This window comes from Taudactylus pleione, unplaced genomic scaffold (assembly GCF_031769625.1).
Source record: "Taudactylus pleione unplaced genomic scaffold, aTauple2 ptg000223l, whole genome shotgun sequence".
NCBI classification, from domain to species: domain Eukaryota; kingdom Metazoa; phylum Chordata; class Amphibia; order Anura; family Myobatrachidae; genus Taudactylus; species Taudactylus pleione.
Genome location: NW_028284625.1, coordinates 4166497 through 4193505, shown reverse-complemented (window position 1 = coordinate 4193505; position 27009 = coordinate 4166497). Strand labels below are relative to the sequence as shown.

At 41.0% G+C, this 27009-nt stretch overlaps 1 protein-coding gene across 4 annotated transcripts in view; it reads right to left on the bottom strand.

Moving 5' to 3' along the window:
- Window positions 1–27009, bottom strand: part of CFH (complement factor H) — a 695946-nt gene that overhangs the window by 554824 nt on the left and 114113 nt on the right. For all 4 annotated transcript variants that reach the window (XM_088478854.1, XM_088478855.1, XM_088478856.1 and 1 more), the window contains 2 exons: window positions 12696–12869; window positions 7470–7649 (listed from right to left, as the gene is read on the bottom strand). In XM_088478854.1, coding sequence (XP_088334980.1) covers window positions 7470–7649; window positions 12696–12869 — 354 coding nt within the window. The remainder of the gene's footprint in view (window positions 1–7469; window positions 7650–12695; window positions 12870–27009) is intronic.

Here is a 27009-nt window from a genome sequence, read left to right as displayed (position 1 = left end):
TCAGTTTGGCGGCCTTACTCTGCAACACTCCTCCTGATCCTTAGGAATATTTCCTCCCACTGTTACTGCCTAAATAGGCGAGAATTACCACGCCAGCCCAGCACTGGACCTGTGCCCTGGGGACTTTCATTTTGCACAGTGCTTACACTGCTAATTGGACCCTGTTTATATTTGGACACTGGATTCAAACCTTTGGGCCACAATCAATCTGTGCTTGGGGTACCCCTACAGAGCCACCACGTGCCAGCGCTATGGAACGGACTGCACCCATCTGCTGATTTATGGACTGGGTAAATATCTGGCTGGACTATATTTAAACATCAGTTTATTTTCAATGTGTATGGACTTTTTATTACATTTCCCATGTGATCAGGATCAGCCCAGGTTGAAAAAGGAAATGTATATGCTATCAAAGTGTTTATATATGTTATATATTAATTTATACATTCATTAAAAATTTACTTTTAATTTTATATTGGAGCGCTGTTATCTCTTGTTCTATTTTCTTGTTATTCTCAGCCCTTGAGGCTGCTACATGGCCCAAAGGCTGCATCCTGCCTTACGGCCCAAAGGTCACCTGTCATCACTCCTCACCAGCCCTCAAGGCTCTAATGGTCACAACTTGCCAAGAGTTCCAGGCCTCAAGGCTGTTGCAAGACTGGTTCCTTTCTAATCATAGCTCTGCATTCCACTACTACTCAGCCCAGAGGCTGCATCAACAATTAACTATCAATTATAAATTCTTCAGTCAGTGGCTGCACCACCAATTATCAATTCTTCAGCCAGCCAGAGGCTGCACCAATTATCAATTAATTTATTCAGCCAGTGGCTGCACCAATTATTTATTCTTCAGCCAGGGGCGGCACCAATGATCAATTCTACAGTCAGCCAGGGGCTGCACCAATTATCAATTCAGCCAGGGGCTGCACCAATTATTAATTCTTCAGCCAGGGGCTGCACCAATTATCAATTCTTCAGCTAGCCAGGGGCTGCACCAGTTATCACATCAGCCAGGGGCTGCACCAATTATTAATTAATTTCTTCAGCTAGTGGCTGCACCAATTATCAATTATTCAATCCTCATCTTTGCACAGTCATCAACTCTATTTATCACTCAGTTTTGAGCCAGCGAGCTGGATGCAACCGTTTGGCCCTTAACTAGATGAAAAAATCATTATTGTGAGCTGAGAGGTGGTCAAAATTGACTGGAAATGAGTGGAAATAAATGCTATTGAGGTTAATAATACTGTAGGAACAAAAAAGGCCCATTTTATGTGATTTTAGCTGTTTTTATGATTTTTTAAGAAAAAATCCAGATTCAAAACCAAAACTGAAAAACAAAACAAGGAAATTAGGTTTTGGCAAAACCCATCTAGATGCAAAACCAAAATACGAGGGTCAGTGCACATCTCTAGTTGTGATACAGTGTTGGGGCACTGATATTTGGAGAAGATAGTAGTATTGATGTAATGTTTAGGAGATGTGTGCTATTGCTGTGTTGTGAGGTTGGTATTGCAAATTGCTGTGATGTGTGGAGTTGGTCGGCTATTGCTGTAATGTGGATGGGCTTGGTTATCTCCAAATCAGGTACTCTCAGGTACGGGGATAACATCCAGCCCTTTTCTAGATATTACCCTCTGTACCTAAGAGTACCTAATTTTGGAGATACAGATTTCTATGCACACATTGGAATTTGGAGAAACACCATTAAGAAGAAGATAACAAGCATTGTCCAAAGTGGTTTTAAGTTACGTATTCTATGGACTATGGGTTACAGTTCTGGTACCAAATTGATTGGTGCACTATGAGTGATTTTCAGCGATAAGGATTTTTAAGTTTCATAGGCAGACCGCATATTTTAATAAACTATTAGTAAGGTAATGTCTCTCTTTTTTTATATAGAGAGATTTCACATTCATGACATTACTAAGTGACCTGCATACTCTTTAGTAGAGGGGTTTCACATTTACATCATCAATAAGTGCCATTTTTCTCTTTGTGTCATATAACGGTCACGTTAACAAGAGGTGTTTTCCTTTGTTTATTTCTAGACTCTCACATTACACTACTGATATAAGCGAAGAGTGGAGAGAGATTGAGTTTTTTGAAGGTAGGCACTAGTCACACCCCATGGCACAAGCCACACTCCCTGTGCAAACCAAACCCCTGCAATACTGGTCACATATCCCATAGTCACAATCCTGTGCCACTGGTCATACCCCATACTTTAGCACACAGTAGGCCCTTCAGAAATTTCAGCTCCGGGCCCATGACCTTAATCTTGTACTGCATAGATCCCAAGATCCCTTGAGTTTGGACAAACATTGTGACCATAGAGGGACAAAGTAAGGGATGAAAACTATCAAAGACCTATTGTGAGAAGTGGAGTGGAAGTGGCAACAGTGTACCAAACCCAAGCCTGTTTCATTGACATGACTTATCACCATACACCTCGACAAGTTGGCAGTGAATTTCAGGTCATAATTAATTTGAACTTTTATGTTATTTTCTAGTGAATGGCTACTTCTTTAACCTTTGTTTATTTATATTTTTAACTCCTAAAAATAAAGCCACATCAAGGCTAATTTCAACTTTCGTATATACTGGGGTTGCTGTTTATTTGTTTTTTATGCACAGACCGTAAAAAAAGAAAAGAACAAAAAAAAACTAAGGTACAATATTCATGATACATGCTGACCATTTACTCTGTGTTTATTAGTACAATAAAGTTGTTGTTAAAATTGTGTATTTACACACCATATGAATTTTGCATTTAATCTTTGCAGTTTTTATACTCTGCTGTATAATTGACAAAATCTGATGTACAAGAGGATCATTAATTTTTTTCTAAGCATAGTAAAATAATAACCATGCTACTGTATCTATCAATGTAAAATGTACATTGTATGGACTTAATACTATCTGTAATTAATATATGGATATTGAAGCTTTTACTTAGATTTTACAAGTGTTTTATGTGCTTATTGAGATATTCTTTCTCTAGGATGATCCTTAGCCTCTAGTAATTAATTGTTTGTAGCATGTCAAATCATTTAAACAATTGAATCTAGTTGTGTCTACTGACAATTATACAGTATAACTATAAAAAACTTATACAAGAGGATTATTATCTCCATCCTCACGTCTCTCACCTTCTACCTCTCTCAAAGAAACCTGAGGGGAATTAAGAATCTAATTTTATATAATTTTTTTGTCTCAGCTTGTAGTATATAATTCCACGTGGGATGTAGGTAGCATCTGAACCCTCAGGATCCCGACTGTCAGAATAACGACACCAGAATCTCAATGGTCATCAGAATACCAGCTTCTGAATACCGATGGTCGGAATTCCAATGGTAAGTGTTAGGGTTAGGGTAGGCCAGGGGAGCACCTCCAGAAAAATTAATATCCCACCAAATTGTTTGGCAAATAATTTTGGAAACATCGTTGGAATTAATATTTGTAAAAGAATATTTAGTGCTGTGTAGCATCAGAAAGCGTTAAATCAAGCATTACAGATATACTTTTTTAGATTTGTTAGAAATGCCCAAATTACATTTGTAGCTACTATAAGCCTTTATTACCACCAATAACAAGTTTTGCTCAACCAGTATGTCCTTTAAATGTGCACATTCTACACATATCTCACCTCACTAAGGGCTCTATTTATCAACATTATTTTTACTAAACTAATGTGAAAAAGGGTGTTTTCACACCCTTTACATATTATTTTAGTATCACCTAAATTTACTAAAGGGCATTTGGAATAGAATTTGTAAAATTCTACTCCAATCCCTAATTATCACAATTGTAATGGGAAATGTGATCTGGCCAAAGTTACTAAAAATAAATTGTGAAAAAATACCAGGGGAAGCCCTGTGATAATAAAGCCACCTGGAGGTGGCATTATCAAGGGCTTTGGACTCCTGCTCTGCTCTAGAGCAGAGCACAGAGCTGGCCCCAGTAATCAGCTGTGTGTTTTAAATAGACCTCAAGCTGATCACTGCTAAAAAATGTAAAAAATAAAAAATAGTAAAAAATAAAAACCCTTACCCTCAGTCCAGGGCCATTGATTGGTGCTCCAATGATGTCCTCCGCAGATCCGGTCAGCTGGTCTCCCATCCTGCACTAAGAACCAGTCAGCTGACCGGGTCACAGGGCAGGATGGGACACCAACTGACCGGAGCCATGGATGACATCACTGGAGCCCCGATCACCGGAGGTAAGTGAAATTAAGAGGAGGATCGTGGGGGGGAGCTGGGGAGGGGGCAATTGCGGGAGGCAGCGGTGGCCGGCCGGCGCCTGCGCGGCACCTTTGTCACTGTATTTTTCCAAAAAATACAGTGATAAGGCTGCGGACGGGATTCACAGGGACAGAGCTTTATCGCAAGCTCTGTCCCTGTAAGGGATTTTTAATAAATCCTTGTGGTATTGCCTGAATTTGCAATGCGAATTCAGTCGGAAATATCACACTACAATCTGCATTCTAAATGCTGATTGTAGTAAATAGAGCCCTAAGGTAGAAATGTATCAAACCAAACGGAGAAGTTGCTTGTAGCAACTAATCAGCTTTTAGCTATCATTTGTCAAGTACACTCTATAAAAAGATAGCTAGAAGCTGATTGGTTGCTATGGGCAAGTTCTTGTCATGACCTCTTTAGAAAGTTAGATACATCTCCACCTAAATTACTCTGTTTTATATCTATCTATGTCTCTCTATATGTATCTATCTACCTACACGCACACACTTTTAATTTGCCCCGACTTCATACGGGAGCAATTTCATCTCGCCACAGCACCCTGCATCTCATAACAACCTATGCCATGTCACCACAGTCTCCTGCATCTAAAAACCACCTCCTGCTTCTTACTCCTATCTCCTGCATCTCATAACAGCCTCTTTCTCACTCCTGTCCCCTACAATTCACCATAGCATCCTCTATTTTACCACAGCTCCTGCTTTTCACACCTGCCACTATTTCTTACCACAGACCTCTGCATCTCACCACAGGCCTCTGCATCTCACCACAATGTGCTGGGAAGGGCAGATGGTGGATGATACAAAATTACCACATTTTGTTAATGAATTTTTAAACTGCAGAAATCACAATTTCAATGTATAATACAGCACATTTGTTTAAACTCAATGCAGGTAGATAGAAGGTATATACAAGTGTAAATACCATAGATGTGATTGTGTTAATAGAATTGCCCTGTATAGAGCTGTTGTCATGAATTTGGATATTCTCCATTTGATGTGCTATTTACTCTACTGATGCCAGAATTTGAAAATTATGTTTTGTCTCCGGATAAACCTGTAAATTGTATGAATATTGATAAAACATATCCATTTAATTTTTGTTTTTGATATCACGCCAAAATTCTCTTATTACCCATGATTTTTCATGGGAAAGGAGCTACTGGACTTTGAACTACACCCATAAATTTTTATGGGAATAGAGATTTTTTTCACTCTGTTGGAATTACATTCCTTTGATTATACTTAGGAAATTTCATTCCATTAAGCATATAAGCATATATATATACATATATATATATATATATATATATATATATATATACATATATATATATATATACGTTGTTTGTGAGAATGTTTTGTAAGTGGCTTTGCAATATGTCATATATTGATAAAAGTTAAATTTTAATATTTTCATGCAAGAGTGCCCCCACAAAGCAGTCTTCTTTATTATCCTGCTGCACAGGGTATTTAAAAGGTGAACGTATTTGAGCATTTCTTACTCCTGGGGTTCGCCACCAAATTCATTCATAGTAGGGTCATTCACCTATTAATTGTGTTTATATTTGTTTTTTATCATATATCTTATCATTATTTTCTTGTGCGGAATTTCCTTCTTTTTCTATATGAGGTATTGCAGCATGTAGAGAATTCTTAAACCAAGTTGTATCCATGAACAACCAATGCAAACAATTCATATGTGATTTTATTCATTTTATTCCATAATTATTTATGGTTATAGTTTTTAGATCAGTTTAAATGTAAAATATGTGGGACAGCAATGGGCACTGTTTTTGCACCCATCTATTTTAAATTATTAATGGGAAGCTAGGAGCAGGGATTTAATCACAAAATATACTTATAGAAGAGATACTGTATATTGATGATATCATTATTTGGAAAGGGGATATAATGGAATTCAACAAAATTATTGAATACATCGAAACCATTGATTCTAATATAAAATTCACCTTTAATCTACAAAAGACAAATTGAATTCCTAGACAGCATCATAGAAGTTGCATCTGAGAACATATCCACAAGATACTATATGAAACCAATGGACACCAATTGTTACCTTCAGTGAACATGTAAAATATTGGAAGAACAATAGTCCATATTCACAATTTAATTGTGTTAAAAACAATTGCATTGATGTTAATGGTTGTGAGAAACAACTTGACATATATGCAGAAAAGCTCAGAGAACAGGGATATCCAGACATGTTGATTAAAGAAACTTTATCCAAAACACAGGGCCTTATTCAGCACAGATTGTAATTGTGATTTCAGCTGTGTAATTACATGCATTGAAGCTGTGAAAATATGCTAATGCCTACCACAGCTCAGCCAGCATAGAGATGCCCACTGCTGCTTCCTCACATCCACCTGGCTTTAACATCGGTAACATCAAAGCACATGAGTCCATCACGCACAATTACATCAGGTCTGATCCATCACAGAAATTGCATGTCTCATCACATGCAGGGAGCATTCAAGCTGCATATGCCATCACAGTGGTTAATTTATACACGCCCATGTAACAGTGTTCAAATGGACAGGCACACCTGTGTTTCTCCGACCACTCCCCAGTCACCACCCCAAACACTCACAGCTTGTCACTCACTCTGCGATGCATCCTAAGTGCGTACTTAATTCCATAATCACAGTGCAATTGCCATACATGTGCAGTGCATAGATATGCACTGTACTGAAAAATCGGTCAATCTGCATACGCAGTTGCATTTGCAATCCGTGCTGAATCAAGCCCACAGTCACTAAACAGAGACAAACTGTTACTGTATAAAACTAAGGATAACAAAAGAAGATATGGTCCATTTTATTACCCAATTTAGTAACGAAGAAAAAAGGATTAGACGCTTCCTAAACCAGAGTGTAGAAACTACTATTTCTATTGTATCAACTTGTATCTTTAGGTGAGTACTGGCACCATACTGTATTTCTGAGTAACAGATACTATTTTTCAAAGATAAAAGCAATGCCTGGAAGCAAAGTAACACAACTAGTCAAATTCACCACATAGATTGTTTTGCACTATAGACAGAAAAAAATATTCAACAAGTCTTTCTATTAGAAGTAAGTTAGACAGATTTCATGGCATATTATAGACCATCTAGGTAGGAAAATAATATATTAAATAGGAATTACAAAGATACATTGCAATAATAATTGTATATAAATGTACTTACCAAAACAGACTGCAGATGGAGACCAGCCATTTGAGGTGCATACGCGGAGTTGAGTTGGTTCCTCCTGAGTTCTATAACCTGGATCACACTGAAGCTCAATTGTATCTGTTGCTCTGTAGACAGACTTCTTAGAGAGCAATTTACCATTTTCCACTTGTTGATACTGGTTGCAGGTAATTGCTAGTGGAATACAAAATAATAATTTAAATAAAACACTGGCTTCCTGAATATATAGTACAGGATCAGACCTTTGGAGATTTAGCTGACTAAACCCAAAAAATATTAAGACAGTATATAAACTATAATACATCATATGTCATTTACATGATTACCTGTCCCTGCAGACCAAATTATAAAGGGAAGACAAAAAGGGTTCTTAAAATTTGTATTCTAGAGCAAACTCAGAATATTAAACATGGGTTGGAAAATCATCGTCTCCCTCATCATTTTAAAAGCATACTTAATTGAACCCAGACATCATGTAATTTAAAGGAAGAGAAGTTGTAGATGTGTATAAGAGAGGGGGTGATAGATTGAATAAATTGATTGATAAAATGATTTTTATTTGCAATATTAATACTGTATGATAGTATCTAGGTATAATATGATATCTGATAGTTATAGTCTGTTCTGCTATAAAGAAAATAAATATTTGTGACATTATATTTCATGGAATACCGGATAAATGTATTGAGATAAAAACATGTTGTGCAGTCTTATCCTGTCCAAAAAATGCTATTTTGTGAATATAAGATTATAAGATGAAATGTAACAAAATGTAACAAAAATGTATATGATTTAAGTGATACATCATATTTACACAAAATGAGATGCAATACATGATTACTGTAGGTGTTTAAATGATTTTAACTGTTGTAACTCCAGTGGTAAGGTAAATGTGAATATTAACATGCAGCAGGCCCTCTATTAGTGCTTTCTATATGTGAGTGTATTTTATATGTTAGGGCTGTTATCAGTGGTTATTTGAAACCTATAATGTATTAAACAATCGTTTTTAGGGTAGTAATAATGCAATATGACCATGATTGCACTGTAATAGGTGTCTAATATCTAATTGGAAATTATTTAAGTGTGATCATGAAGTAATTAAAAGTGATGAAAGTCTGTGAGTAAGTTTCTGGTGTCACAAAGACCAACCCTTTGATGAAGTCCTATGATAAAACACATAAGGGTGTGGCCTGTGACTCGTACACCAGGTGTCAGCAGCACCTTACAAAGTACATATACAGAAACAGTATGAATAAAACAAGAACAAACTCACTTACAGTACAGAACACTGTAGGACATAGACATAATTATAAACATTGCTACATAAGCAGTCAGAGTACCCAAGAAATAGGTGCCATTGTAGGCAGTGGGAAGGAGATGATGGAATAAGTGAGGGAAGGCAGAGTACATGAGGGAGGAGGACCATGCTCATGAGAGCTTACTGTCTAAAGGGGGGTGACTGACAGACACGGGTGACACAGAGGGGGAGACAGGGAGCAAGGAGTATGGGGCAGTGGGTTTTTATGAGAGCTAGGAGGCCTAAATAAAGAAGTGGGACTTTACAGTCCATTTGATGTTTTGTAGTGTGGTGGAGTGTCTGATAGAGATAGGTCTGATACTAAAGATATTTCTGAGATGGAATAGTTCTCTCAATTATTTGAGTGCCTGAAAAGGTTTGAAATGTGTCTGGACTAATTACTCTGGATACAAAGTAATTAAGTGGAGATTGCACCTATGTGCAACTTATCCACATCGCATTGCGACTCATAACACGGGATGCAGTCAGGAAGCCGATGGTCGAAATGCTGACCACCGGCTTCCCGACTGTTTAATCCCGGCAGGGGTCTAATGACAGGCGTCGAGATACTGACACCTGTCATTTTACCTACAGTGGGAGCCTGACGCCCGGCATGCCGATCAAAGGTAAGCCAGGCGCCAGGTGCGGAATGCCATGGGGGGGTAGGGTTAGGAGCTCCCGGGGGGGACTTAGAGTTAGGCACCTCCCCGGGAGGGTTAGGCTAGAGGAAGGGGGGTTAGGGTTAGGCACCCCCCTGGGAGGGTTAGGTTTAGGCAACGGGAAAGAAGGGGTTATGTTTAGGCACTTAGAGGGGGGTTAAGGTGAGTAGCCACTACTAGATATACAAACGAGAGCACTATTACGACATTGCAATCGTGCTCTCGTTTGTATATTTAGTGATGTGCCTAGACTGAACATTCACTCGTTCAGTCTACGCAGATCAAGACATGGACCTCTCTGCAAAACACGGGAAGGGAAACAAACAATCATAGCCTGATGATGCTGGACACTCACATGTTATGAGTGTCCAGTGTCATCAGGCTGTGACGGTTCGTTTCCTTTCCCGTGTATTGCAAAGAGGTCAGGTGGCAGCAAGAGAACAGTAGGTGCTCTCTATTGCTCCCCATACATGCTGAACCTATTGGAATCATCAGGTTGACCAGCATGTACGGGCAATGATAGATGGCAAAGTCGACCAGCGGGCACGTGCATCGCTGGTGGTTTTTGTCATTTACATGCTCGATTTGTGGGCGATTTGCGGGCTATTGCATGATAATGATGTATTTATAGTGCAATCGCCTGTCAAAATCGCCTAGTGGATACTCGCCCTTAGGGTTAGGCACTAGGGAGGGAGGTTAGGGATAGATAGATAGATAGATAGATAGATAGATCGATCTTCTGGCCTTGAGATATATTGGAAATTACAAACAGTATACACTAGATGTCACTGGAAAATGTAGCTTATTATTATTTTCAGTAAACTCTTTAATGAATATGCTATGTATTATTAGACATTGTAATAACGATCTATAATAAATAACCACAAAGACAAGAGCATGAATTAAATTTGGTTATCAATTTATACAGAACAATATATCTATAACTGGATGTAGTCACGATGCTGGTGGACGGCATGCCGGACGTCGATATACCATCGCCGGAATCCCAAAAAGGATGAAGATGTTGTTAGGATAGGGTTAGGCACCCCTGGGAAGAGGTTAGGTTTAGTGTGCGGGAAAGGGGGGTTAGGGTTAGCCCCCCCAGAAGGATTAGGGTTAGGCACCACTGGAGAAGGGTTCGGGGGGACAGGGGATGGGTAAGTATACTTACCTGCCCTTGTCAGGATTTTGCAGATCGGGATGCACCTGTCGGTCTTCTGACTGCCGGCATCCCATCTGCTAGCCATTCATACCCATTCCTCTATAACTCATACAGTGACAATAGGAGAATGCCAGCAGATCAGACTACCACTCTGAGGCCTAGCAATTCATCAGCAACTTTGCATATACCCAGTGGTTCACGCAATTGGTTTCCCCCTACTCTCCCTTATCATGTCTGGCAAAGTGGTGTCGCTGATCTCCTATTATTGTCTGAGTCAGCCAATGCCCTTCTGACAAGAAGAAAATGCCACTGTTAGCACAGTATTATATCGGTTATCATCTGCCGTTCAATATTGTCACCAGAAAATATAACAAAGAATAGTGAGGGAGGGGATATATTGAAGAAGAAGCTTCTGTAAGGGGTGCAGACCTTAATATAGAATCCCTAACTCAAAATCCCTAACTTGCCTGCTAACCAATTGGTTGACTAATCTAAGAAAGGACTATCTGACTCATGTACAGTGCCCAAATGCCTCAGAGTTTAACCTTCATCAGGCCAAATTTTTTCTGTCAGTGTTCTTTTTGTTTTAATATTGATTAATTATTTTTATATTTTAAATTCTGCAGATATTATTGTAATTTTTAAGTGCAATACAATTGATGATGGATAATTAATTCCCTAAAGTGAAATCTAACGTATTACAAGTCATCAAGAATTGATGTCACAATGTAGAACAAGCCATATTAAACATTTTAGTGTTGTTTTTAGGACTACTGTATTGAATTTTCAGTTGGGATGCTTACTTTTTTGAATTATGTTTTGGGATATTTCCTTGCTTGTTTAAAGTCAGTATTTCATAATATACAGAAAGGAACATGTATTACTGAATTGAAGAAACAATATAACCGAAGGGTTTATACCAAACTAATTATGTCCACTTACAACCCTGCAGCGGTTTTCTACAGTATGTTAGGAGGGAGGTGTTTTTAGAACTATACAGGCAGACAATAACTGTACTACAAAAATGCATTGTATAAATTAGTGGATTAATGCACCTGGACAATATCCATAACATATCATCGATCAAATGTTTGTATTATCAGCTTTGATGTTAGAGGAGCTTCAGCTGTATGTACAGTGGTGTATAAGATACACTGGTATTGGTGTACTTTACGGACTCACATCATCACCCAGTGTCCAGCTTCATTCCCTACCATCCAAGTGGGCATAGAGGGGGAATATAACCATGTGGCGAGCGTAGCGAGCCACTTAGCCTGAAAAGTGGCAAGCGCAGCGAGCCCGCGTGGGGACAACTTTCACCAAAAGTTCTATATAATAAGGTAATGAGTCCGTAAAGTACACAAGTACCTATGCACCTTACATTTTCTCAGCTCTGCAATAGAAAAATGTAACCAATGCTAAGCATCGATGTATTTATGTTCATGGTTCCTGTTTTTATGATCTATTTAAATACTAAACCCATCTTTAATTAGAAAGTAATTAATTTACACTACAAGCAATAATCCTAGAATATAATATGTATGTATAATAAAGGTTATATTTTGTCTCTTCTTGCTCAAAATTGTGTGACCCAATATAGAATGCTGGTCCTTTTAGTGAATATACCTATGTTGTAATGTAACTTATACTTAGGAGCTCCTTCCTCATTCTATTTGATCATTCATATCACATATCTAAAACAGTTTCTGTAAATTTACTGCTGTGAGTACTCTCTTCTCCTTTACATTTCTATCAATACATCAATGTACAGATTAAGGGGCCTATAAATCAATGCTGGGAGAGAGATAAATTGTAACAAATAAATGACCCACCGATCAGCTCCTAGCTAGCATTTTTTAAACACAGCCTGCAAAATGTAAATTTCAAACTGATTGGTTAATACTTTATCTCTCACAATTTTATCTCTCCCCCATCTTTGTTACATAGGCCCCTAAATGCCAAACATAAATTATTTTATAAATCACATAACAACCAGTGCAAATGAAACAGCTCAGCACACTCTACATAACACATTAGCAGTAGCACAATAACAGTGTGCCAAACATGTTTTAGGGATAAAATACATGGCCTATACCAACCTTCACAATGTGGTGGAGGGCTCCAACCCATTTTAGTGCAAGTAGTTTCTCCATTTCTTGATGCTTTGAATCCAGGGTGACATGCAAAGCTTAGGATATTATTCTCTCTGTAGACTGGTTTCTCTGGATTGATATCTTTTCCATTTGTTATTTCTGGTAGGCTACAAGTTATTTCTTTGTAAAACAAAAAGTTAAACATTAGGAACTGTAAAGACTCTATTGGGTTGATTCAATTTGTAATACTTATTTACTATTGGCTATGGAGATGGGACAATGGCCCTCATTCAGAGCCGTACGCTCTGAGCAGAGCGCACGCTCTGAATGAGGGCCGGGCTCCATTTTCATGGAGCGTCCTCCTGGACGCTCGTATAGCTGTGGGTCACCACCCACAGGCTATACGAGCGTGCTTTGTGATGGCCGCGATGGTCGAGACCATCGCGACCATCGAAATTGCGAGCCGGAGCCTGCGGTTGAGGTTTTCAACGGCAAGCTCCGGAGTGATTTTGGCTCTATCAGAGCGAAAATCACTCCCACTGACATCACTAGTGATGTCAGTGGGCCGGCTTCGGATGGGAGGCGTTCCCGTGGGAACGCCCCCGTCAGGGAGGCACGCCCACCAAAGGGGGCGTGCTGTCAATCAACATTGACAGCACGCCCCCTTTGATCGGACACAACGAGCGAAGGACTTTCCTTCGCTCGTCGCGTCTGGCGCATGCGCACGACGGAGCTCCCTCCGTCGTGCGCATGCTCAGTCCATAACATCGACCCACTTGCGAGCGGACAGCCGCTCGCGAGTGGGTCTGAATCAGGCCCAATGTCAGCCTGAAGGGAGATTATCATATGTATATAATATAATTGTACTATGTTATTCCAAAGTGTGTATATCGTAGAGGTGCTGTTCTCACATAGTATGATATTATTTTGGACTATTATATAATGGTGCCTTGATAACTAGAAATGTACTGAAATACAGTGGCACAAGCCCAGAATGTGCCAGAATTTTCTGGCTGCCTAAAACTGGTTAGGGCTAGTTCTGCAGACTGTGCAGAGAGACCAAGAGAAAGTGACAGTTGGAGGGAGGGGTCAATTACAGCTGGGTTGGCCCTGAGATAACGGCTAAAAGAGGAGGGAGTGAGTTGGAGTCAGGTACTTGATTAAGAGAGACGGAGCCCGTGCTCTCTAGTGTGAGGAGTACGGTAACAGACAGCATAGGCAAACGCAGAGGGGGTTTCCGTCTGCCTGGAAACCCCCCTCCCCAGCCCACACCATGACCACAATAGAAATAGTAATAAAATGGAATTTTAATAGCGATGTATGTTCTTCTCAGTATCATAAATTAAAAAATTAGCACCACCTGTGGATCTTTTAACATGTATCAGCCAGTAATAAATACACCTGTGCACCAATTAGGGGATTTGGAAAACATGCACTGTTACGGATGCACTGCTATAGAGCCCAATATTTACATATACAGTATGTCCAGGGCAGTGCTAGGTTCTTCTGCTGCTCCCCCAGAATCCCAGACTTGCTCCTATGCTTTGGAATTGTGCCCACATCTAAAATAAAAACATTCAGCTCAGGCAGGATGGCCCTACTGCCGCATATAATGGGTTACTGTGATCTCTGGTCCTGTATATGACACATAATACACTTTGTATGATGCATATTAAAACTGGATAAGTGGTAATTATGTCATCTTCATGGACAGGTCACACTCACTCTAAAATCAGGCATTTGGAAACCCCCCTCTAGAAATCCTGCGTTTGCCACTGGACAGCGCAGAGCTGTTTCATGGAAGAAGAGGAGTGATAAGTGGTTGTAATTGAGTAGAAGGAGCAGAGCAGAGTCCTACCTCTTTGAAGCAAAGGGAGAAGCAGAGGCTTAGAAAGAGGAGAGGGGAAATGAGAGTGCTGTGTGAGGCATCAGAGTGGAGCTGAGGTGGAGCAGTCAGCACTGGTAAGTGAACTCTGAGAGGAAGACATCAGGAGGCAGATGTATGAAGCTCTGGGAAGTGATAAAGTGCAGAGTGATAAACAACCAACCAATCAGCTCCCAACTGTCATGTTACAGGCTGTGCTTGAAAAATTACAGTTGGGAGCTATTTGGTTTGGACGTTTTATCACTCTGCAGTTTATTACTTCCCAGAGCTTCATACATCGAGAGATCTGGGAAAGATTTCTGGACTGCACACCCTGAATATATATAATGGGAGGTGCTACCTGATGAGACTAATTGCACGGCACAAAAACAAACAAATCTCAGGTGCACAACTCCAAATTATTAATAATATATAAATGCAATAAAATTTTGCAATCAATAGAGGTTTTTTGCATAATCTTGTTATATGGTGGGTAGGCCAAGGTTATGAGCCTACCCACCATATCCAGGTAACCTCTGTAGGGCAGGTCCCTAACATACTACGATTCAAATCCAGAGCATAGGACACCCCCAAACTAGCCCAGCTAAGTCACCCCAGGGCACCGCCATAGTAAGAAAAGTGCAGTGTGAAAGAGATAGTTAGGAGCAGCTACTGCTGCATATAAAGAATGAAAATTAAAAGTGAGGTACATATATAATAAACAAACAGTGAAGGGTTAAAATGTGTTATAAAAGAAAAATGTGTTATAATGCGGTGCCCTGAAACAGATCCACAAAGGCAATCCAGGGGGACCCACGCCCCAAAAATGAACCAAAGTTGCACTACAGTATATAAAACTTGTAGGACTTACCTAGAATTGTGCCTAAAACTAGTGTGCATATTTATTACAAGACTCCATGCTTTTAAACCAATAAGGTAGGGGTGCTAATCCAGACTGAGGGTGTCTCCTTTCCCTCAGGTGTGCAATAAAGCACATTAAATGGAGTATATGGGAAAGATTTCTGGACTGCACACCCTGAATATATATACTGGGAGGTGCTACCTGATGAGACTAATTGCACGGCACAAAAACAAACAAATCTCAGGTGCACAATAATTTGGAGTTGTGCACCTGAGATTTGGAGCAAGCAGGTAAGTGTAAGTAAGGGAGAGGGGGGGTCGCGGGGGGGAGTGGGGGGTCGCTGGGGGATCTGTGATCATGGGGGGTGGGGCTTAGCGCCGGGGGTTAGCGCCAGAGGGGGGTAGCAGCGGCGACCGGTCGGCGCATGCGTGGGCACTTAATCATGGTATTTTTTGCGAAAATACCGTGATAAGGCTCCGAAGCGGATTCGCAGGGACAGAGCTTTATCACAAGCTCTGTCCCTGCAAGGGATTTGTAGTAAATCCCTGTGATATTGCCTGAATTCGCAATGCGAATTCAGTCGGTAATATCACACTACAATCTGCTATACCAATGCGGATTGTAGTAAATACAGCCCCAAATGATGTGCCATGGGTTCGTCCGTGGCTCCTACTTATGCCAACATTTACATGTTTGATATTGAACAACAGTTATTTTTTGATGATGTTAATATTTCTTCTAGGATCTTATTTTATAAACGATTCATAGATGATTATTTTTCATTTGGCTTGGTCCACAGAATGATTTAATTTTGTTGTTTGATAAGCACAATGCCTCAGAATGTCCTGTGAAATTTGCCTTTAACATGCAGACAGAGTCTATTGAATTCCTGGATGTTAGGATTAATTTACATGATACTACCATGGACACTACAGTCTTCCGCAAGCACATAGATCGTAATACTTTTCTACACGCCTGCAGCTGACACCCTAGGGGTCTGAAATTTGGCATTTCTTACTCACAGATGGTGAGATTAAGGAGGATTAATAGTATTAGAGATAAAGCTGAGCAACAGATTGATGTGATTGCACGGTTTGTAGCCAGAGGTTATGAATTGAAATTCTTACTACAGTTGAAACAGAAGGTGTTGCAATTTGAACAGAAAGATCTATTATGCAGGAAAATTCATGCTGAATGTACGGATTCCTTCACATGGGTCACACAATTTAATACTCTCTCTCCTGTGATTAATGATATTAGTAAGAAATTGTGGCATCTGGTACAGACAGATGACGATCTGGGATTGAATAATTACCCATTACGTATATATAGGTAAGACCACTAGAAAATGTAAAGAAAGAATGGGTGTTCATAGATCTACCATCAGAACAGCACTAACTAATGGTGTTAGTGACCAACCGGTGGCCCACCACTTTTTGGAGGCTGTCCACAATCTCTCATGTCTTAAATACAGGATGATTGACCATGCCCCTCAACTGATAAAAGGGGGTGACAGGAATCTTATGCATCTAAAACGTGAATCATTTTGGATTCATTATCTTGATGTCATTGCCCCTAAAGGTCTTAATGAGGTTTTACCCATAGCATGCCTTAGTTAAGTGAACATCCTATTGGTAGTTTTTTACATAGTTGTATTGATCTCTGCTGTATAGTTTACGTGATTATTATAATGCATTTTGACTGTCTATACTATTGATGTGTATGATATTTGTATGTATATGTTTCTATGTGATACTCTCCGATATCCTGATATACTATGTGGTTATGTTAGGTCTCCATGGTGATGGTTTTCCTTTCTCTCACTGACAGTGACTGCACTGTGATGCAGTTGACATCATCATTGTGCGCCCACACCCGCTTAGTGCTGGAACGAGGTGTGCTGATTGTCACTTGCTGGGTGTGAAGTTAAAAGGTAAGATGTTTGTTTGTTCTGCTTATTACCTGACGAAAATCATAGATATGATTGAAATGTTGTAAACTACCTGCAGTGTTTTACTTTTTGGACATTTACATAGCCCTTAGTGCCGCACCCGTGTTCTTATATATATATATATATATATATATATACATATGTGTTACAAGTCGCTGTCACAACTTTTCTCCTTCTGGCACTGTTGTGCCGGTTCCGTTGGTTGCTAGGCGAACTAGATGCCCTCGGATGTCACGTGTTCTCCACAGAACATCTTGATTCGTTTCCTCCTTTATTTCTGCACGCTGGCCCTTTGTTGCCTTGCCGACTATAGTGTTCCTTTTGGATCCCTCGGCTCTGCTGCATGGTCAGCATTCCTGCATCCTCTTGTGTTTTGTATCCTGTGTCTCCAGCTGCATTGCTCTGTCTCTGGTTACCGGCTCGCAAGACATTATGTCGGTGTCCCAGCTGCTTCAGCAGTTCCCATACTGTTAGGGACTACCAAGCCATTCCACTGGCTTCTCAGACGCTCCAGCAGTTTCTACTCCCTAGCTCCCTAGCCATACCATAGGCTCTACAGTCATACCTGCAGTTCTTGTTCTGCAATCGTCATTCAAGCAACATTTTTGGCATCTAGACGCACCATTGGCTCTCAAAGCCGCACCTCCGGCATCCAAGCTGCACCATCGGCTACCAAAGTTGCACCTTCACTATTCAAGCCATACCATCGGCTCTCAAAGCTGCACCATCAGCACCAAGCCACACCATCAGCTCTTAAAGCCACACTTTCGGCATACAAGCCACACCATCGGCTACCAAAGCCCCACCTTCAGCACTTTGCTACACCATCGGCTCTCAAAGCCACACTTTTGGCACCAAGCCATAACACTGGCTCTCAAAGTTGCATAATCGGCTCCCAAAGCCTCACCATCTGTTACCAACCTCTACTACTGGCTCTAAAAGCAGCTCCATCGGCACTTATGCTGCATCATTGGCTCTCATAGCCACACCTTCCCCTTCCAGATTCTACTATCAGCTCTAAGCCGCATCCTCATTATCCAAGCTGCACCATCGGCTCCCAAAGCCGAACCATCAGTTCTCCAGTTTGTTTACTGGCTCTAGCTGCACCTTCGGCTTCCTAGCCATACCACTGACTTTCCCTGAACCTGTTCCTCACTCTTCCTCTGGATCCCATTGGATTCCTGTGTAAACCACTATTACCCTGAGTATTAAGACCAGGCGGCCATCCAAGTACTGGCGAACGTTCCTAGTTCTAAGGGAACAATGGGTGGCTGTTAGTGGTGGAAGACCTTGCTAGACTGGGTTCTATGGGGTTTTCACAGGGAATCTGTGGGATTTATAACTATATATAAATATAAATATATATATATATATAAATTTTTATTATAATTTATTTATATGGAGCCACAAGTGTTCTGCAGCGCCTTACAAAGTAACATTAACAAATAAGTTGACCAGTGACTTACAGTACAATATAGGACAAGGACATGGCTAATATACACCGCTACATTAGTGACCATAACACCCAGATAAGCAACAGAGCAAAACAACCAAGGTTAGGTGCCCTAGTGGGGAATGAGAAGCAGATGAAAGTAGAGAAGGAGAAGCACAAGAGGGTAGAGGGCCCTGCTCGTATTATATATATATATATATATATATATATATATATATATATATATTAAAAAAACCTAATTTCTGCCATCAATTTAAAGAAACCAATCTGTGTATTGTGTTGACTGTTATCTGGTATGAAATTATGTAATTCTGTATTGGAAACTGCTGGTAGTGGTATAACACTGTCGCTATTTAGTTTAAGGTAGACTCATAAAGGAAGTGATTTCCATAAACAGGAATATTTAGATTTGCATATATTAATGCTATTGCCATTGCAACTAGGATAATTGGCACTGAGTAGGAGAGGAATAACATTTTGAGTGGTAACCCATTTAGAATGAAAATAAAAAGTAGTTACTGTGGGTGTGAGTGACTTACATGGGTCTTAGGGGCCTATGTATCAAAGCTTGATGAGAGATAAAATTGTGAGATATAAATAACCAACCAATCAGCTTATAACTTCAATTTTCTTGGCTGTGTTTGAAAAATGACAGGAGCTGATTGGTTAATACTTTTTCGCTCACAATTTTATTTCTCATCAAGCTTTGATACATAGGACCCTTAGTCTATAAAATTGTGCCAAATGTATATTATTTTACATTGTTACTAATGCAACAACTTTTCTGGTATGATTTATGCCTTAAACGATTGCAAATTCTCTACATAACCTTTTTTTTCATAAGAGTTACATTTTGAAGAGTCCCAGTAAAAAAAGTTTTAACTCTTTTGTGTCTGATACACTTGGACTTCTGTGTTGAACTGTGGGCCTGATTCAGACACGCTCGCGAGCGCTATTCGCTCACAAGCAGGTCGATGGTGGCCCAGTGCGCATGCGCACGACGGAGCCGGCTCCGTCGTGCGCATGCAAGAGACCCGGATAGCGACGGGGAAGCCGTCGCTCCGGGTCTCGCTACAAAGGGGGCATGCTGTTGATGGTGAGTGACAGCACGCCCCCTTTGGTGGGCATGCCGGGGGTGTGGCTGCCCAGACAGAGGCATTCCCATGGGAACACCTACCGTCTAGGGCCGGCCCCACTGACATCAGTGAGAGTGCTCTCGGCTCTGATAGAGCCGAAAACACTCCAGGGCTTGCGGCAATGAGACCATACCTCAAGGGTCTCGTCGCAAGCCCGATGGTCATGATGGTCTTGACCATCGCGACCATATTTTTGGCTGCTCGCTATAGCTGTGGGTGGTCACGCACAGCTATGCGAGCGGCCAGGAGGCCGCTCAAAAAAAACAGAGGGACGGCCCTGAATCATAGCGAGCGCTCTTTCAGAGTGTCCGGCTCTGAATCAGTGCCTGTGTGTTGTCTATAATTGTAGGGGTAGTAGAGCTTAACCATTATCATACACTTTCTACTAGAATTAGGCGGTTTCCCAAGCCAGTCCCTGGTACTTTGCAGTCTACTAACTACATTGGGGTCTATTTGCTAAGTAGTGTTAGGAGACAGTGAAAAGTGATAAGGTACCAGCCAATCAGCTCATAACTGCCATCTCACAGGCTGTGTTTAAAAAATGACAGTTGGGAGCTGATTGGCTGGCACCCTATCACTTTTCACTCTGTCTCCTAAAACTGCTTAGTAAATGTTAGTAAATAGACCCCATTGGGTGGAGGCACTGTGAAAAGTGATACATTAATTATTCAATCAGTAACTGGAAAATATAGATAAGTGCCAGGTACAAATTAGCTACAAATTACTTGCTAAGGGCCCAAGTTGCTGTGTTGGCAACGGTGTTGATAACTTGCGCCCTTTGCAGGTAATTGACCAGTCAGAAATTATTATTATTTTTTTTAATTTAATAAAGTTTAAAATATACTTTTAAAAATGAATTCAAATATTTTATTTAAAAAAATATGCCTATGGGGTGTCTCGCTCCCTCCCATGTCCATAGGTCCCCATTGCAAAATTTACTACCCCCATTGTCAGTAGACCACCCACTGTGGCAATAGATTCCATTAAGATGACCTCCACTACCTTAGTGGTAAAAGAGACCATGTTTAACCCCTGTGCCCCACATGTACATACATTCATTCCTGTTTTTTTGCAACCTGTGACCAGTGTAGTTTTTTCCAATATTTTAACCACCCATTTTACTTCCCCTCCCCAAATGACTTTATTGGGGCATTACCACCCACCCCCACACCCATATCATGTAGCTCTCACTGGGGGTGTTGACCCCACCCCTATGGGGCATTACACTTTTCACTAAGATCCCATTCCTTACACTTCTGTCAGGGGTGTTTCTATAATGGGTGTAGGGTGTGCGGTGCACACCGCAGACCCTGCACCCATGTAGTCTTTACCCTTGCCCATTTTAAGACTGCTGCTCTACAGTGCCGGGTCAGTACTCATAATGAGAACATCTCATACTATTAAATACTGCAGGTGCAACATATTTACTGTTCAACCTGTGACTTTTAGGCAGGATAACCTCCCTAAGCACTGCTGATTCGGTGGTGTTCCGTACTTTACATCTGCAAATTGACAGTGTCTTCTTCCACAAGCAGCGGTTCTGTTGACACTATACAGTACAGTAGGTGAGTGGCCCACCTGTCAGTGCTTTATGCTGCAGTGATTTCATGTATGCTCAGTGACCATTAGAAAAAGCGACATCTGGTGGGCGTAAACCAGTATTATGGTGCCTACACACAGAGCGATCAGCCAGCGATACAATATCGCTGGCTGATCGTCCTGCACCCTCCCTGGTGTGCTGTTTGATCGATATTGATTATCCAGCACACCACCAACTCACCAACGACTATAGCAACCTGCGATCAATGATCGCGGGTCCCTATAGTAACCTGCTCTATATCATGGAGGTTGGCCTGCATGCATGGCCGATGGAAAAAATCGCTATCATCCATACGTGCCTGTGCAACACTGGTCATTGGTGGGTTAGTAGGGGCCAAAAAATGAACGATTTGAATGATAATGATATGAACTATATAATTATCGTTGAAATTGTTCATTTAAATCGCTACGTGTGTACATATCGTTACACTCTTCAGTGTCTCAGTATACTGTGCTGTAACTGAATATGTTAATCTGGGACTGAATATGTTGCAATGTGCCTTGATGCATGCTTATGAGTATGGATGCTACATGAGCAAGGACACATCTGTAACACAAAAAAATTATATATTCAATATTCCAATATCTGTCAATGTAGCAGGTGTATATTGTAGGACAATTATTCTGATTGCTGCTGCCAGTATAAATTAATAAATACCTGCAATTTTGAACACTACTGTACTTCTTATTGAGAAAACCCAAGCTAAAGTAGAGCAAGGTCCACTAGCAAGTTAACTGCCATCAAAGCTGTCTGTATTAGACTTCTAATAACTATTTATCCAGTCATCTATTGCTCTACCTTGGAAGAGGCTGTCGGTAACTATTCATACATTCACTGCATAGACTTTTCTACTGGGCTTGAAATCTGCACACCTTTTGGTCCCAGTTATAACTCATTTTTCACCTGAGCAGGTAAATTGTGAAGTGTCTTAGAAGCCATATACACTGCACAGAATCACTACTACTTGTACTCAACATATCGTTTGTTAATTAGTGGGGAACAGGATCATCCGGATTATCAGATGTTGCCGTACAGCATTTACACTCAGACCAAATGCATGGGATTACAACATAAATAATATAGGAGTCACAGTTACTCTATTAAACCTGGAACAAGTGGCCTGCAATTATAACGTGATTGCAGCTAACATTGCCAGTACTGTGAGTGAGATCTATCAAACCATGTAACTTCTAACTGTCATTTTTCAAACACAGATTGTAAAAAGGTAATTACAAACTGATTGGTCGGTACTTTATCCCTGTCTCCACTTTGATACATACTTGCCTTCATCCTGGCTGCTTCCTCTGGGAGGAAGCAGCCAGGTCGGTGTAGCAGGGGGCGGGGCCTGTATAGAGGGGCGTGGCCGGAAACGTTACCATCATTTAGGGGCTGGACTGGGGGCGGAGCCACGCAATCTCGCAATTTAGGCTCCGCCCCCTCTACACAATACCGATATTTCCGGCATTGCTATGCGGGGGGCGGGGTTATGATGACGCGATTCAGCGCGAATCGCGTCATCAGCCCTTCCGCAGTGGGGGTTTAGCACTACATTGCGGGGGGGACTGGATAACTCGGGAGGCCTGCCTACTTTACCGGGGGGCTGGGAGCGGCACCCGATTTTCGGGAGGCTCCCGGCCAAATCGGGAGAGTAGGCATGTATGCTTTGATACATCTCCGTCTGAGCCCTTTATGGGACCAATTAGATAACTATCTAAACCACAACGTCTTTTTAGCCAAGAGACCCCCTCAGTGCTTTCATCCTGGACAGTGTCACTATATGTATTATACATATATACAGACAATACTAAGATCAGGTTTTACTATTAACTTCATTACTAGTTATAAATATTTTTAGTTTATATTACCTTTTTTGATTCTGTTGCTTATCTAACTAGTATTGATAGGAATGCTGGGCCTGATTCAGACCTGCATGTGAGCGCATAGCGCTTGCAAGTGGGTCGATGGTCAGGCAGTGCGCACGCACGGCTTGCGTGAGCCCGGGAGCGAGTGAGAACTTCACAGCAATATGGGGCAGCTGTCGATGTTGATCGACAGCTCGCCCCATTTTGTCGGTGGGTCAAGGGGGTGGCTGCACAAACGGAGGCGTTCCCGAAGGAACGCCTGCCATTTGTGGGTGGCCCTACTGACATCACACGTGATGTCAGTAGTAAACTTCCTGCTCTAATTTGGAGTTGTGCACCTAAGATTTGTTTGTTTTTGTGCCGTGCAATTAGTCTCATCAGGTAGCACCTCCCATTATATATATTCAGGGTGTGCAGTCCAGAAATCTTTCCCATATACTCCATTTAATGTGCTTTATTGCACACCTGAGGGAAAGGAGACACCCTCAGTCTGGATTAGCACCCCTACCTTATTGGTTTAAAAGCATGGAGTCTTGTAATGAATATGCACACTAGTATTAGGCACAATTCTAGGTAAGTCCTACAAGTTTTATATACTGTAGTGCAACTTTGGTTCATTTTTGGGGCGTGGGTCCCCCTGGATTGCCTTTGTGGATCTGTTTCAGGGCACCGCATTATAACACATTTTTCTTTTATAACACATTTTAACCCTTCACTGTTTGTTTATTATATGTGTACCTCAATTTTAATTTTCATTCTTTATATGCAGCAGTAGCTGCTCCTAACTATCTCTTTCACACTGCACTTTTCTTACTATGGCGGTGCCCTGGGGTGGCTTAGCTGGGCTAGTTTGAGGGTGTCCTATGCTCTGGATTTGAATCATAGTATGTTAGGGACCTGCCCTACAGAGATTACCTGGATATGGTGGGTAGGCCCATAACCTTGGCCAAGATTATGCAAAAAACCTCTATTGATTGCAAAATTTTATTGCATTTATATATTATTAATAATTTGGAGTTGTGCACCTGAGATTACATCGAGAGATCTGTAATCTGTCTCTGGGGACAGAACTATAGTCTTTCACATACAGTACTACCTGCTTTTTGCAACTATAAACTTCTGACAGACATACTGTGGCCAGAATAGTAAGTACATAAATACCTCTGCAGCCCTCCTTATAAAGTATAGTATACATACTGCACTATCTGTGCACGTCTTAACATAGGCTGTCTGCTGCTATTATAATTACAACTCTGTAACCGGAAGCAGCTACAATGTATTGTGCAGGTAGTGTTTTATCTACGTCAGGGCATTTTAGAAGAATATAAGTACCTCATAGAGGCAGCCAATACACAGAGCAGCGTAGGAAACACCTGTGGTTCCTAATTATGCCAGCCTCACTCAGGATACTCTAAGAAGTACATTCTGACATGAATATAAGCATCTATCCTGGCCAAACTCCCACAGATAATTTACAACATCAACCAACCAGGCTATGAAGCTTATCAGACTGAAGAGGAGAAGCACAACTGCATCCATCAACTGCAGAGGGCAAAAGATTCACAACTTTACCAGATAAAACGTGTATTGCCCTGATGATGATGTAATAAATTCCTAGAGACGTTGGTATTACACCTGCCTATTAAAATGCACTACTTTTCCGAGTGTTGCCGGTTTGCGGATTTATGTTGGATCTATGAACACCCATTATTTCTTACAATTTTCTAGCGGTCTTACCTATATAGGTAAGATGACATGGGCACAGGATTTGATAGAGCAGATAAGTAGATTCATATGTCAAATGAAACTTAATGTGCAATTTTTTGCCAGAGTGGGGGTGATAAAACATATCACCGGACACCATATATCTACACATGACACACAGACATCTAAAGCAGCCCAATTTTTTAGGAATTAGCCTCTTATTGGCTTAGTACCCAGGCCAGTAATGTCTGTTTTAACAAGTAAATTTCGAAGGTTATTGCCCCTAGAATAACATGTACATAATGGGTAATTATTCAATCCCAGATCGTCATCTATCTGTACCAAATGCCACAATTTCTTACTAATATCATTAATCACAGGAGAGAGAGTATTAAATTGTGTGACCCATGTGAAGGAATCCGTACAGTCAGCATGAATTTTCCTGCATAATAGATCATTCTGTTTAAATTGCAACACCTTCTGTTTCAACTGTAGTAAGAATTTCAATTCATAACCTCTGGCTACAAACCGTGCAATCAACTCATCAATCTGTTGCTCAGCTTTATCTCTAATACTATTAAAACTCCTTAATCTCACCATCTGTGAGTAAGAAATGCTAAATTTCAGACCCATAGGGTGGCAGCTGCTGGCGTGTAGAAAAGTATTAAGATCTATGTGCTTGTGGAAGACTGTTGTGTCCATGGTAGTATCATGTAAATTAATCCTAACATCCAGGAATTCAATAGACTCTGTCTGCATGTTAAAGGCAAATCTCACAGGACATTCTGAGGCATTGTGCTTATCAAACAACAACATTAAATCATTCTGTGGAACAAGCCAAATGAAAAATAATCATCTATGAATCGTTTATAAAATAAGATCCTAGAAGAAATATTAACATCATCAAAAAATAACTGTTGTTCAATATCAAACATGTAAATGTTGGCATAAGTAGGAGCCACGGACGAACCCATGGCATATCCTTTAGTCTGCAAGTAATATGTCCCGACAAAAAGAAAGAAATTGCAATTAAGGACTAATTCTAATAAACACAATATGATATCAACAGAGGCTGAATCCATGGTAGATTTATTGGTAAGTAGTCTCTTGACTGACATGATACCATCCTGGTGTGGAATCACTGTAATTGCCCTAATGTTACTTTAGGGCAATTGGAGTAGAATTCATAAAATTCTACTCCAACCCCTAAGTATCACTTATTTTTAGTAAAGCAGATCGCATTTCCCATAACTGTAATGGGAAATGTGATCCGAAAAAAATATCGGGTAAAGCCCTGTGATAATAATGCCACCTGGAGGTGGCGTTATCCAGGGTCTCCCCCGGTTACCGTCCTCCTACCCTGCTCTAACGGGGAGAGCAGAGCCGTGAGTCGGTCCCTGTAATCAGCTGTGTGGTCTAAACAGACCGCAAGCTGATTACTGTAAAAAAAAAGAAAAAAAAATTTGTAAAAAAAAAAAAATACTTACCTGACTCCAGGGACCGGAGATCGGGCCTCCGGTGATGACTCCCCTCTGGTCAGCTGGTCTCCCACAGTGCACTGCGGCCCGGTCATCAGGTGATCGGGCTCCAGTGCAGTTTGGGAGATCACCTAACCGGAGGAATGGCGAACATCACCGGAGGCCTGGAGCATGCAGGTAAGTGTAAGTAAGGGAGAGGGGGGGTTGCAGGGGGGGAGGGGGGGTCGCTGGGGGGTCTGTGATCGTGGGAGGTGGGGCTTAGCGCCGGGGGCCGGGGCTTAGCGCCAGAGGGGGTAGCAGCAGCGACCGGTCGGCGCATGCGTGGGCACTTAATCACGGTATTTTTTGCGAAAATACCGTGATAAGGCTCCGAAGGGGATTTGCAGGGACAGAGCTTTATCGCAAGCTCT